The sequence below is a fragment of the Labeo rohita genome, chromosome 2, assembly GCF_022985175.1.
Source record: "Labeo rohita strain BAU-BD-2019 chromosome 2, IGBB_LRoh.1.0, whole genome shotgun sequence".
Classification (NCBI taxonomy): Eukaryota; Metazoa; Chordata; class Actinopteri; order Cypriniformes; family Cyprinidae; genus Labeo; species Labeo rohita.
Window position 1 is genome coordinate 38,581,404 of NC_066870.1, and position 15,056 is coordinate 38,596,459.

Sequence of the window (15,056 nt, forward strand, 5' to 3'; positions counted from 1 at the left end):
ATATATATATATATACACACATTTTTTTAAAAAGAAATTGTTAAATTGATTAAGGTTTATGATTTCAATAAATTACATACTTTTTTATTATTAACAATTACTGAAAATTTTAAATAAACAAATAAATGTTTAGGTTCACAATTTCATAAAATTTGTTAAATTAATAAATACATTCAATAAATTACTAACAATTAATTTCATTATTGAAACAAAAAAAAACTGGAAAAAAAGTAAAAATACATGTAATTTATTTTAAGAAATCATTGTTAAAGGTTCTCTATTTTAATAAACTACACATATTTTTTGATTACTAACAGTTTAATAAAACAAATTCATTAACTTTTATTTAATTACTTATGTCTTTATTATAATGTTTTACTTTTTTGTAGTTGTTAATTTAACATACAAATGAAATACATGGCAGAAAGACTTAATCTGATCATTTTTTATTAAATCAATCACTTAATGAATATTCTCAGTGTTTACACAACTGTATTTATACATTTGCCAAATGCAACAACAATTCTCACTATTCTGGTGTTCATTTATTTTTTTAACAAACAATAACGACGAGTTTGTCAGTGCATTTAAGTACAAAACCTGGAAAAAATTCGCTGGGAATGCATAGATGAATATTTCATCCAAAAATACAGTACTCGCTAAACAAGAACAGGTAGTCAAGTGCAAATACAAAACTCAAGCAAATCTTAATTTGACTTCAGTCAGACTTCAAACAGTAGTAAACAACATCTAGCTAGTCTTGTTTGGTTTTCTTCCAGTGCGTGGGCTTTTATGAGATTGTGTGTTGCAGAATCTCGTGGCCGTTAGTGTTGATGTATTTGGCAGACTGATAGCCGTTGATGTGCTCGATCTTTCCGTTCACGAGGACGGGATGACGGATGTGGTTTTCACTGGAGCGCGTGAAGCTCTTCTTCATCTTGTGCTCCAGCTGCATGTGATTCTGCGGCGGGAGGCCGAGACACGCTCTGCCATTCACAAACAAATACATTTAACAATGCGCAATCGCACGCAAACACTGAGAAAACCCACACTTAGGCTGAAATCTGACCTCATGACGTTCTCGATGCACGCCCGCTGCCGGAAGAAGGCGTTGACCACCGGCGCCCCCTGCGGGACGAGCGGCGCCTTGCAGAGGAAGCTGAGCAGCGACAGGACGCTGTGAAAACCCTGGAACACGGGATCGTCCTGAGTGCAGAACGTGATTCTCTGACACAGCTCTGTCAGGATCACCAGATCCAGAATAATGGGACTGGCCAGCAGAGAGTCCTGAACACAAGCAGACCACACGTGCATTAATCAATAGAAGACAATTTAGTTTAGTGTGCACTGACTGTGCTTATGGGTTTCCATGTTTAAATAGCATATTCAGATACAAATGTGATATTTCTTCATAAATAAATATAATTAACTTCATTTAACTATTAAGAAAAAATTATTTTTAAAAAGATCAAATTAAAATTAGACTATTAAAAACCATTAAAATTTAAAACCGAAAAAAATGGAACGCAGAATATATTAATAATTAATAATTAAAAAATAAAACTGAATTTTGGAGAAAAAACAATGGCCATAAAATGGCAAAACTTAAATATTAAATATAATAAATGATTAGATTGTATAAGTTTCATGATTTCAAGTTTTTTTGATTACTTAAATTTAATTTAACCATAAAGACAGAGTCCAAAAAATTAAAACTGGAAAAAAAAAACTGAATTCTGAAAAAAATAAATAAAAACAAACAGAATGCTGAAATATAGAAAAATGTTAAATAAATAAAAAATAAAAATAAAAATTTAAAAAAGGAAAGAAAAAAAGAAAAAATTGGATAAAAAAAACTCAAAATGTAATTTTTGTTAAACTTTTATTGAATTGTTGTTAAACAGTGTAAGCTTCATGATTTCAATTAACTAGACATGTGTTTTGATTACTAACATTCCATTGCACCGTTGAAATATATTTTCTGAATGCAGAAAAACATAAAAAAGGAAATAAATTGGAAAAAAATAAAACAAATTTTATAGGACCCTTAAAATGTCATTTTTGTTAAATGTTAAATCTTCACTGAATTGTTGTTAAATAGTGTAACCTTCAATGATTTAAAAAAAAATAGACATGCATATTGACAAAATGTAGAAAAATTTAAATTAAACCACTAAAAACCATTAAAATTTAAAAGAAAAATTAAAAAAAAATGGAATGCAGAATAATTAAGATGGATAAAAAATAAAATAAATAAAAAAGAATTTTGGAGAAAAAAAATGGCAAAACTTTTAATAAATGTTTAACAAAATAAATTATTAGATTGTATAAGTTTCGTGATTTCATTACTTTTTTATTACTAAAATTTAATTTAACCATAAAAACAGAATCCTGAAAAAAACAAATAAAAACAAACAGAATGCTCAAATATATTTTCTGAATGCAGAAAAAAAAAAAAAAAAAAAATATATATATATATATATATATATAAAAAGAAAGGAAAAACATTGGAAAATTTTGAAAACAATAAAATTTTATAGGACCCTTGAAATGTATTTTTTTTTTTAAATGTTCAAGTTTAAGTGAATTGTTGTTAAATAATGTAAGCTTCATGATTTCAATGAACTAGACATGCTTTTTGATTACTGACATTTCATTGCACCATTAAGACTGTAGAAAATTAAACCATTAAAAACCATTCAAAACTGAAAAAAAAAAAAATGGAATGCAGAAAAATTAAGATGGATAGAAATAAAACAGAATTTTGGAGAAAAAAAAGGCTAAAAAAAATGGTAAAACTTTTAATAAATACGTAATAAAATACATTATTAGATTGTATAAGTTTCATGATTTCAAGTCTTTTTGATTACTTAAATTTAATTTGACCATAAACACAGAATCCAAAAAATTAAAAAACCTGAATACAGAAAAAAATAAATAAAAACAAACAGAATGCCGAAATATATTTACTGAATGGAGGGGGAAAAATAAAGCAGATTTTATAGGGCCCTTAAAGTGTCATTTTGGTTTTGATCTCACCTCACAGGTGTTGTGCAGAGCGATCGTGTTCGTTCCTCCCATCATGATCTCAGAAGTGTACTCATCCATCGCACGCTTGCTGTCGCCCACATAGGGCACATATTTAATAACCACCTGTTCACACAAACCAGTCAGACATTATTTATGCACTGCAGCATTTTCAGATCTTCTGTACCGTTCAAAAGACATCAATGCATCCTTTTAAAAATCTTACTGACCCCAAACTCTTGATCAGTGGTGTTTATGTATTGTAACATCATGAGGAAACTCACGCAGTGGTCAGGTTTCTCTCCCGGCCGAAACAGGATCGGGTTCGACTGCACCATGTCATCCACCACATTACTCTTTGAGATTTCTTTAGAGCGAAACTGCTGCGGCGCCGACAGATTCAGCCCGTCGTTGTTGCCCAGATGATTATAACTCACTATAGAAGTAGGCTGAAAATAACAATTTCATCTTTAATAATATGCAGCATATAATATATTATATGTATGTATGTATATATATAAAACACAATAGTAATATCTAATTTAATATAAGTTCAATTATATTGTACATATAAATTATATTATATATATATATATTTCAATTATATAATAATAACTGTATATATATATATATATATAAAACACAATAGTAATATCTGATTTAATATAAATTAAATTATATTCTACATATAAATTACATATATATTATATATTATAAATATATAATTATTATTATTATTATATTATATTAATTTATATATATATATATAAACACAATAGTAATATCTAATTTAATATAAATTAAATTATATTCTACATATAAATTATATATATATTGTATATTATAAATATATAATTATTATTATTATATTAATTATACATATATATATATATATATATATATATAAACACAATAATAATATCTAATTTAATATAAATTTAATTATATGCAACTATCGTTAACAAAGATCTACTAAATTCTACTACTGTATCAAATTACTACTAAAATTTAATTGTATTAAGAAAATCTGAATGGGAAAAAAAAAGTAATGCATAAAAATTAAAACAGAAAAAATTATAGTAATAATGACAATAATAATATTTTGAGGAAAAAAAATAAATTAAACAAATAATAAAAATAAAATGCATTTTGCAAGTTCTTAGCAGAGCATGTTACTAATCAAAAATTTAGTTTTGACATATTTACGGTAGGAAACTTAACAAAATATCTTCACAGAACATGATCTTAATATCCTAATGATTTTTGGCATAAAAGAAAAATCGATCATTTTGACCCATATGATGCATTGTTGGCTATTGCTACAAATAAACCCGTGCTACTTACGACTGGTTTCGTGGTCCAGGGTCACATTTGTGCTTTTATTGCTCATAGCTAAACAATGGGACAGTAGTGCATGTGATATTTAATGTGTTTCTCTCACCTTGATTCCAGCGCTGACCAGGAAGTCCACCAGCACAGACTTGAGTTTGGTCTGTCCGGATTTGAAGTCGTCTCCACCGATGAAGACGCCGCCCCGGACGGCCAGATCCACGGCTCCGGGGACGAACGTGTTCTGCGGTGATCCGTTGATGTAGGCGCAGCCCTCCAGAATACTGGCCACCGCAAACATGGTGGAGGGAGAAACTTCACCTCCCGTCTGAGACACAAACACCACCACACATTAACACTAGTGTTTCTGATTCAGACTGATTCATTAAACATCAGTGTTTTCATCAGACTCACCTGAATGGTGTTGAGCAGATTCTCAGCGGTGTCGTTGACTCCAGGAATCACGTCACAGAATCGCTCAGTGTTCGCCGTCCAGAGAACGATGACTTTATCCACACCGCTCCTCTCTTTGAAATCACAGATGTCTCTGCGTATCTGATCCACCTAAAACACCACACAAGAACATTTCAAACATCCTGATTTATACACGTACTCAACACAAAAACTAGATATATACTGTTAACACTATTTGTAATACTTCCATACCTTAATAAATATTAACTAATGAGACATTTTTAATATATTTTTAATATAATAATAAAATATAATATATATATAATAAAATATAAAACTGCAATATATATATATATATAATTAATAAATATTACCTAATGAGATTTTTATTTTTTTTAATATAATAAAATATATAATAATAAAATATAAAATAGATTTTTTTAAATTAATAAATATGAACTAATGACAACTTTTTAAATATATTTTAATATAATAATAAAATATAATATATATAACAAAATATAAAACTATATATATATATATATATATATATATGTAAATATAATAAAAATACTTTAATTGTAAATAAATGTCAATGTAAGTTTGTGTTAAATAATATAAAAACAATTTAACTCATTTATTAATTAAGATGAATTAATATTAACTAAGATTAATTCATTTTTCGTTTGTGTATAGTCTCAGAATATATATATATACACAATATTTCACAAATATTGCACAAAAATAGGACCTATAAAAATTTGTTTTCAATAAAGTATTGATGAAATGAGGTCCTTAAGCTTCAAAAGCTAATGTTTGTCATTCAAGAGCTCAAACTATGTGCAGTACAATTAGTGTAAAACATTTCAAAATACAATGTATTTACTACTATTTACTGTAACATATATAATAAATCACATAAAATATGAAAAATATGGTCAATATTTATAATAAGGTTCCATTTGTTAACATGTATCAACATGAAATAACAATAAAAAATAATTCTAAATCATTTATTACTTATTAAATAATAATTAATTATAACATTTTAGTTATACATGCAAAGCACTTTAAAATGTTGTATGCATGTATGCAACTACCCAAAAAAGGGAGAAAATGCAATGCAACTTCAGAATAAAAAGTGAAAAATAAAAAAAAATAGAATAAAAATATTTTTTAAAAAGTTTAAACTAAACTAAAATGACAAACAAACACAAAAGTACACACAAAAAAATTAGCAATTACTAAAATCAAAAACTAAAATTAATTTGAACATTTTAGTAATTTAGTTAACCAATGTGAAACCTTATACAGTGTTGCTGATATATTTCATAAGCAGTGCAGCTGTGAACAGTGTCTCACCTGCTCTGCTTTGGTTCCTCTGATGAGGTTGTCGGCCCTGTGCTCCTGGTTAGCAGCTATGAATCCTGGGATGTAGACGGAGGGTCTGGGTTTGAGCTGGTTCATGTGTGGGCGGAGCTTCTCCTGCAGACTCCAGTCCAGAACCTGAGCGCGCTCCATGGCTCTGCCGAGGTCCAGAGACGAGATGTCCCAGCCATCAAACACGACGTCATTGGGATGCACCATAGGCAGCAGATCTCTGAACGGAACGTGAACCTCTCCATCCGGTCCAGATCCCAGACACACCGTAGACGACTCCAGCAACGAGCCGTAGTAATTCGCTTTCTGAAAGAAGGACATTACCAGCTGAAAGGAAACGTTCTCAGCACATTCTCAAAAGGTTCTCTGGACGTTACGAGCAAACACATTCATTTAATGTCATCTGATGTTTACTAATGTTCTCGAAACATTAGCACAAAAATGTTATTTATACTGTACATAGTTCTCATGTTTTATTAATTGTTTTAGTAGAATGTTCATCTGTTTTTTTAAATGTTGCTACTTGTTTCAGAGATTTCAGAGAACAATCAAAAGTAACATTCCCATAACGTTTGCAAAATAATAAAATGGAATGTTCCATTAACGTTCATTTAAAATACATTTTTAAGACATATAACAACTAAATGTTCTAAAACAATAGAAAATTCACAAATAATGTTTTCATGACTTAGTGCAAACAATAGCAAAATGTTCATTTTTTATATATATATTTTATTTATATAGTCAAGTATAATCATGCAAAATAAAAGCTTATCACCTTTTTTGGTACATTAAAAAAATTCTATAATACATTTGTTATTATATAATAATAAATTAATTATAAAATTATTATTATATATTATACTTTTATTTTTTATAATATAATATATAATATAATTATAATATATTTATAATAATTATATTAAAATATAATTTTATAATTAAACATAATAACAAAAATAAATACTATAATAATATTATATATACATTATACTTTTATTTTTTATGATAATATAATATATATAATTATACTATATTTATAATAATGATATTCAAATATAATTTTATAATTAAATATATTGCAATAATATAAAAATAAATACTATATTATTATTATTATTCTTATTATATGTTATTGATGGTAGCTACCCAGAATTTTTTTTCCCTGTATTTAATTGCTACTCTAATGAGTCTGAACTTTCTGTGCATTTACAATATGTGACCTTGGAGCACAAAACCAGTCTTAAGTAGCACAGGTATATTTGTATCAATAGCCAACACAATACAAAGTATGCATCAAAATGATCAATTTTTCTTTTATGCCAAAAATCATTAGGATATTGAGTTATTTTATATATTTTGTCAATTTCCTACTGTAAATATATCAAAACTTAATTTCTGATTAGTGATATGCATTGCTAAGAACTTCATTTGGACAACTTCAGGCAAGTTTCCCAATGTTTTGATTTTTTGCACCTCGCATTCCAGATTTTAAATTGTTGTATCTCAGCTAAAAATTGTCCTAACAAATCATACATCAATGGCATGTGAGACACTGACACACTTTGCGAAAAAAGCTAAGACTCTGTACCTTCACACCCGTCTTGGTTTTCCAGGTCAGACCCAGTTTATTGGCCAGGACAGCAGCTGTGACCGTAGTGCCGTTATTTCCACCCCATCCCACCAGCATCACTCCCAGCCGGGGCACTTTCCTCTCGGTCCGGAAGATGAACTCGGTGCTGGACGGCGTCACCTTCTCAACACAATACACGCAAAACGCTTTAAAATGTTGTCTACCAGCAGTTGCATGCACGCAACCACCCGGAAAAGGAAGAAAATTCAATGCAATTTTGATTCAGACTGAAATATAAAGTTGCATTGCATTAAAGAGCTCAGCGACTCACCGTGAACGTGTCTCCATCTCTATGCACAGAGGCAGTGTGGTAACAGTAACGAGACTCGATGTGTTTCTCCGTGTACTTCACATCTGCGCTGTTGATACGAACTTTCTCAAACATCATGATCAACCTGCAACAACGGAGACGATCGTTAACGACGTTTACAAATGCAGCCGACGTTTGCGCAACATGCAATAATAAAATACAGCCTATTGCATTGAAGTTACATGTATAATATAGGCTGTTATTATAAAATATACTAATATGATGCAACATAATATGATCAAACTCTTTTCAGCACCACACATACCTTTAATGATAGCCCCAGAAGTAAAACGGAATAAGGTTTCGGTTTTAAAATCTTAAATTAAAAGACGTAGAGTTATCTCTGATGCTAGTATAGTGTCGTAACAGGTAGTCGATCACCTTCCGCGTCTCCAGCTCCGTCTGCCGGTCCGTCGCCGCAGCCGTTTATACTCTATCAGGCGTGGGCGGAGTTACAGAAACCTTCTCGATTTTTCCACTCGTGCACCAAAATGTGAGGACGGATGCTTGTGGATGCAAAAAGAAATGCAGTTTCTTGAATAGACGACTTTGCGCAAGTTTAACCCCTTCACATGCATAAAATAAATACATATTTTATTTAATCAATTTTGAGTACTGTGCAATGTATTTTATATGCAATTATTAATACTGAAGAAAGAATACACTCTCATTTCTCAGCAGCATTTCTAATCCTGGCATCAGAAGTGGGGAATTTTATAAATAAATAAATATTTAATAATAATGATAATAATAATAATTATATATATATATATATATATTTTTTTTTTTTTTTTTTTTTTTCTTGCATTGTTAAAAATACTATTAGATATACGTGAGAGGACATAATTTAAGCTAAAAACTGGTGAAAACAATCCCTCAGCAGCATGACAAGGGCTGAATTTCAATGCATTGCAGATAAATGCATAAAAACATTCATTTCTAAACAGCATTTGTAATCCTCGCATCAGAATGGCACAGTTTTAATCCCAGAGTGTTTATCACATGATATCGGTCATCCAGCCCTAGACAGGAATCGTGTGAAGGATCAGGCAAGTATAAACAGATTTCAAAACAAAAAAAACAGTGTTGTGTCTCTGGGAGGAAATTCAAGTGCTCTGAGACAGTGGAAATGTACCGGCTTTGTCGAGGACAATCAGCAGGGCATCAGAATGTTCTAGGAACTCAAGGCTCTCACTAGACGCGTCATGCCCATTGAAAGGGAGGGGGCATGTGCACGCTCAGATTCTTTAACGGAGTGGATTTTGAATGCATCTTCCGAAAGAGAAAAAATAGCCGAATGATATTGTTAGATTTGATACAATCACGCCGGCGTTCTTAGAAGGTTCAGTGCGCGCGCCGCATCAATTCAGCCGCGAAATTAAAATCTGCCAATTCCACACGATTCTGTTCAGCTTTTAAATGACCAAACAGAGGTGCTCGGATTATGCGTCAAAACAACAGAAACGCCACTGTTTTGTTCACTATAGCTCGCTGACTGAATTCTCTGGCCAATAGGAATATTTCGAACTCAAAGGACAAAAATAAATAAATTAAACATAAGCCTCTATCAGTCACCGCCCCCCACCGTGCCCCCTCAAAAATAATGAGTGCACGACGCCCCGGGCTCTCACACAAACAGTGGAAAAATACTGACAGTGTGGATAAAGTTCCTTCTACTTTCACTCAAGATTGTTGGAATGTTGCTGCTTTCGTTCCTGTGATTAGATGCCACATTACATACATGCAGATAACAGTACTGTGTTATTAATAGATGCATGCCATAGACAGTGTTGGAGAGTAACAATATTTACATGTAACGGAAAAAAATTGTAATTGTAACAAAAATTAGTTACTTTTAAAAATGCACATCTGAACTGTTTCAATTTTTTGATTGACTTCTTTCATAAATTGCATTGACTGCTCTAAAATAAGATACCAATGTTTCAGGAATTTAGGAAAAGGAAGAAAAGGACGTGACGTGTGGCTAAGCATGGTGACCCATACTCAGAATTTGTGCTCTGCATTTAACCCATACAAGTGCACACAAGCAGTAGTGAGTAGTGAACAAACATGCACGCACACACACACACGTTTGTTTTTGTGAATTGTGGGGACTTTCCATAGACTTCTATAGTTTTTATACTGACTAAACGATATTGTCTATCCGCTAACCCTAAACCTAGCCCTCACAGAAAAAATGTTTGCATCGTTACATTTTCAGATAAACACCATTTACTATTTTTTAATAATTTTTTAACATTGTGGGGACCGCAGGCCAAAAATTTCAGGTTTTACTATCCTTGTGGGGATATTTGGTCCCCACAATGTAGCAAAAACAAGTACACACACACACACACACACACACACACATGTTGTGTTTCCATGTTTTATGGGGACATTCCATAGGCGTAATGGTTTTTATACTGTACAAACCCTATTTTCTATTGCCCTACACCTAAACCTAGCCCTCACAGGAGACTGTGCACACTTTTACTTTCTCAAAAACACTCATTCTGCATGATTTATAAGCCTGTTTCCTCATGGGGACCTCACAAATGTCCCCACAAGGTCAAAATTTACTGGTATTACTATCCTTGTGGGGACATTTGGTCCCCATAACGTGATAAATACCAGGTGCACACACACACACACACACACACACATGTTTGTTTTTGTGAATTGTGGGGACTTTCCATAGACTTCTATAGTTTTTATACTGACTAAACAATATTGTCTATCCGCTAACCCAACCCTAACCCTAAACCTAAACCTAGCCCTCACAGAAAACATGTTTGCATCATTAAACTTTCAGATAAAAATCATTTACTATTTTTAATCATTTTTTAACATTGTGGGGACCGCAGGCTGGTCCCCACAATGTCAAAAATTTCAGGTTTTACTATCCTTGTGGGGACATTTGGTCCCCACAATGTAGCAAAAACAAATACACACACACACACACACACACATGTCTGGTTTATTATCCTTGTGGGGACTCTCCATTGATTGCAATGGTTTTTATACTCTCCACACTGTATTTTCTATCCCCTTACCCTAACCCTACCCCTAAACCTAACCCTTACAGAAAACTTTCTGCATTTTTACTTTCTCAAAAAAACTCATTCTAAGCTTTTGTACCCATGGGGACCTCAATTTAGGTCCCCACGGTGACACTAGTCCCCATGAGTCTGTGTGTATTCAGGTTTAGGTCCTCACAAGGATATAAAAACAAGTCCACACACACACACACCACCTGCAGTCGCCAGTGTTTCTTGTCGTAACTATGTAAACATTTGATTTTAAAGCCAGTATCATAGCTATTAAACTATTTCTTGTTATGATTTTAAATCCGTATTTAAGCTGTCAAAGTAAATAAGAGGAGTTGAGTCTGAGTTTGTGGTGGCTGTGCTTTAAATTAAACGATTACACGGCTCTGTGAAATGCTTGATTCTGACTGGTCAGTCGTGACATTCCAAGGTATGGTATTCCCCGATAACAACTGGTAAAAGCTAACAACACAGACTTATCCAGGCAACTTAAGTTTGCGCTATACACTTGATAGATTTTCTTGGTGGAAGCTTTTTTTTCTCCTGTCGGGAAATTGGGAATAAACATGATGTTACTGTATTCTAGACTAAATGTGAACATGCATTAATTCATCTCACTCACACTCTTGCATAAATGCACTTTACTTTCAGCCTGAGGTGAATTCACTTCACTTTTGGTATAAGAGGGATTTTACATTAGAGTTGTTTTATATTAAAAACCGCCCAGATTTAAAAAGTAACGCAAAAGTAACGTAACGCATTACTTTCCATAAAAAGTAACTAAGTAATGTAATTAGTTACTTTTTCAAGGAGTAATGCATTGTAATGCATTACTTTTAAAAGTAGCTGATTTTAATTAGTAACTGATTACACTGCTTATGTGTACAGTGTCTTAATTCAGTCATCCTGGTATCGTGGATTGTTTCATACAAACGTAGCTGCTACCATTTTATTTTGTACACTGTAATGGATTATCAGATAACTAACAAACCAGTACTTGAAGTACTAGTACTTAATTATTTATGTGGTGAAATGTTGTGTAATAAAAGTGGTCTGACTGCACCGTATCCCTTAAATGTCTGTCTAGTTTGAACTTGAAATTTCTTAATGGAAGCTTTGTGTTCAAATATTTCAACTCAGATCAGTGTTTTGTGTCTAAGTAAGCTGTGTAATAAATGGGATACATCCAGCCAGCTGTTATCGCAAAATAAAATATATAATTTTTTCAGATGTGAATTTATTTTTACAACTCTACAAGCTTTTTTTCCATCAACGGAGATGCTATTGCCATGGTACTTTCTTCCCTAGTTTAATACGACGGAAAACACGTACAGACAGCATTTCAGGGATCTTGCATGGACACAAAGTCTGTAAAACATCCTTAGATTTGATTCTGTTCTAATGGGATCAGTAGTAGCTATTAAACAGCTGTGGTGGAAAATGAAATATCAATAATGAAAGTTTAAAATAAATTCCTATTTTTGCTCTCAAAATAATATGCTGATGCTGACATATATTTATGTCCTGCATGTGCATATGGTTCTATTAAGGTCAAGGGTTCATTTACACAACAGGCCTGAGAGGAAACTGGAATGAGCGTTATGAATCTTGTAGCCATACAAAGGCCATGCAGAAGCGGCATGCTTATCACATGATAATAAACTCCAGTGATTGAACTGGGAAAACTGTCAGCTGTGAGTCAGGCCATACGAGTGTAACCAATCAGAGTGTTATTAGTTCTTTTAAACATGATCATCAAGTGAATTTTTCTGGTCAAGGACTAAACTTCATTTATGAACCTTCAGCATTACATCAGATGATAGAAACACACCACTCCAGTCCATCAGTTCACATCTTGAGAAGACAAAAGCTGAAACAAATCCACCAAGACATTTTTAGCTCAAGTACATTGAGTTCATAATCCATAATAACACTTCCTCCAGTGAAAAAGTCCATCTCCAGTTGTCTCTAACATCAAAATCCAGCCATTCATTCGTTTAGAGCTGTTTTGGCGATAAACGGTTAATCTGTGCAGATTTCTCTCCTGGTTCAGACCAGATCACTTTTTCACCATATGAAGTGTTATTATGGATTATAGACTCAGATTTTAGTTCAAAATGTCTTAATGAGGATTGTTTGGATTATTACAATGTTTTTATCAGCTGTTTGGACTCCCATTCTGACGGCACCCATTCACATCCATTGGTGAGCAAGTGATGGAATGATGCATTTCTCCCGATATGATGAAGAAACAAACTCATTCTAATCTTGGATGGCCTGAGAGTGATCATAGTTGTCACAAATTTTCATTTTGGGGTGAACTATTGCTGTCTATGACAGATAACCAGTGAAAACTGATACTCTTTAGTGTGAATGACGATAAAGCTTAATATGTGTGTACATCCACACACACACGTCAGCAGTGTTGGGGAAAGTTACTTTTTATAAAGAATTCATTACAATTTTGCATTACTCCCTGAAAAAGTAACTAATTATGTTACTTTTTATGGAAAGTAATGCATTACGTTACTTTTGCGTTACTTTTTAAATCCGTGCGTGGCTTCTTTGTTTTTAATATAAAACAATTCTAATGTAAAAGCCCTTTTACACCAAAAGTGAAATGAATTCACCTCAGGCTGAAAGAAAAGTACATTTATGCAGGAGATCACTCTTCAGATATAAAAAAGCACAAATGTTAGTTCATCTAAAGTAATTTTTGCATATTAGTATGGCTAATAATTGAAGGTGAGCAGCAAAGACACTGGTTAATAAAATGGGATTAAATACATAAAGGATATTTGTTTTATTTAACATATTTAAAGGAGAAGTCCACTTCCGGAACAACAATTCACAAATAATTTACTTACCCCCTTGTCATTCAAGACTTTCTGTCTTCAGTCGTGAAGAAATTATGGTTTTTGATGAAAACATTTTAGGATTTTTCTCAATATTTTTCTCTGATTTTGAACTTCCAAAATGTAGTTCAAATGCAGCTCCAAAGGCTCTAAACGATCCCAGCCGAGGAAGAAGGGTCTTATCTAGTGAAACAATCTGTCATTTTTTTTCAGAAAATAAAAATGTGTATACTTTTTAAACACAAAAGCTGGTGTAGCACAGGCTCTGGGATGCACGTTCACAACACTACGTACTATTGATTCACATTGAAAGGTCACACGGAACTACAGACCCAGTGTTTACAAAGCGAACGCACAAAGACTAAGAGAGTGCAAGTCAAACACTGTTTACAAACAAAAAGCTACAACGATGTCGGACGATTCTGAACTTGCAGGAGAAAATAAGATGGAGTTTTTCACCATACTCTACACAGACGATGAACTTAAACGTGATTTGTAGTAGTGATGGGAAGTTCGGATCATTTTACTGACTCGGATCTTTGAGTCTCGTTCAGCAAAATGAACGAATCTTTTTCGAGTCATTTCGTTCATTTTAGCAAAATATAATTAAAATGTTACGTGTTTCTTCCCTAACACATCTACTGCTTACACAAACGTTGATCACACTACAAACAAGACAAAACTATAATGCTATAAGAACACAGAAAAGATTCATTCATTGTTTACCTGGGTCTTTAGTCTATGATTAGCTCACCTCACCTCTTATCTGACAAGTTTTCAGGTTTGAGTCGTTCGTTCATCACGTGACAGCCCAATAAGATGAACGAACGACCCCAAAAACCCAAAGACTCGAAACAGGTGAACTAATTCCAGTACAGAACCTAATAGGATGTTGCGCATGCGTGAGTGAACGAATCACTCCCCGAGACGACTCGTTCTTCCTGAATCACATTAAAGATTCATTAAAAATGAATGAGTTGTTCAAGAACGACCCATTACTAATTTGTAGAGTCGTGGACGCGCATCCCAGAGCCTGTGCTACACCAGCTTTTGTGCTTAAA

At 32.7% G+C, this 15,056-nt stretch overlaps 1 protein-coding gene across 1 annotated transcript; it reads right to left on the bottom strand.

Annotated features, from left to right (window-relative positions):
* Positions 1-430: 430 nt before the first annotated feature.
* Positions 431-8,513, bottom strand: LOC127152015 (inositol-3-phosphate synthase 1-A-like). Its single transcript, XM_051092407.1, has 10 exons — positions 8,359-8,513; positions 8,055-8,178; positions 7,742-7,903; positions 6,133-6,456; positions 4,771-4,920; positions 4,469-4,684; positions 3,312-3,476; positions 3,040-3,153; positions 1,070-1,287; positions 431-986 (listed from the first exon to the last, which is right to left on the bottom strand). Exons 2-10 carry the CDS (start codon positions 8,169-8,171, stop codon positions 791-793), a joined length of 1,662 nt encoding a protein of 553 aa, XP_050948364.1. The 5' UTR covers positions 8,172-8,178; positions 8,359-8,513; the 3' UTR covers positions 431-790.
* Between the last annotated feature and the right edge of the window lie 6,543 nt (positions 8,514-15,056).

What these genes read in the sequence shown, in the direction of transcription:
- LOC127152015 (XM_051092407.1), bottom strand. Translation starts at nt 8,171, where the DNA reads ATGATGTTTGAGAAAGTTCGTATCAACAGCGCAGATGTGAAGTACACG. An exon ending in GAGAGAAACCTGACCACTGC is followed by an intron (nt 3,154 to 3,311) that starts GTGAGTTTCCTC and finishes TTGTGTGAACAG; the next exon opens with GTGGTTATTAAATATGTGCC. An exon ending in TGCATCGAGAACGTCATGAG is followed by an intron (nt 987 to 1,069) that starts GTCAGATTTCAG and finishes TGTGAATGGCAG; the next exon opens with AGCGTGTCTCGGCCTCCCGC.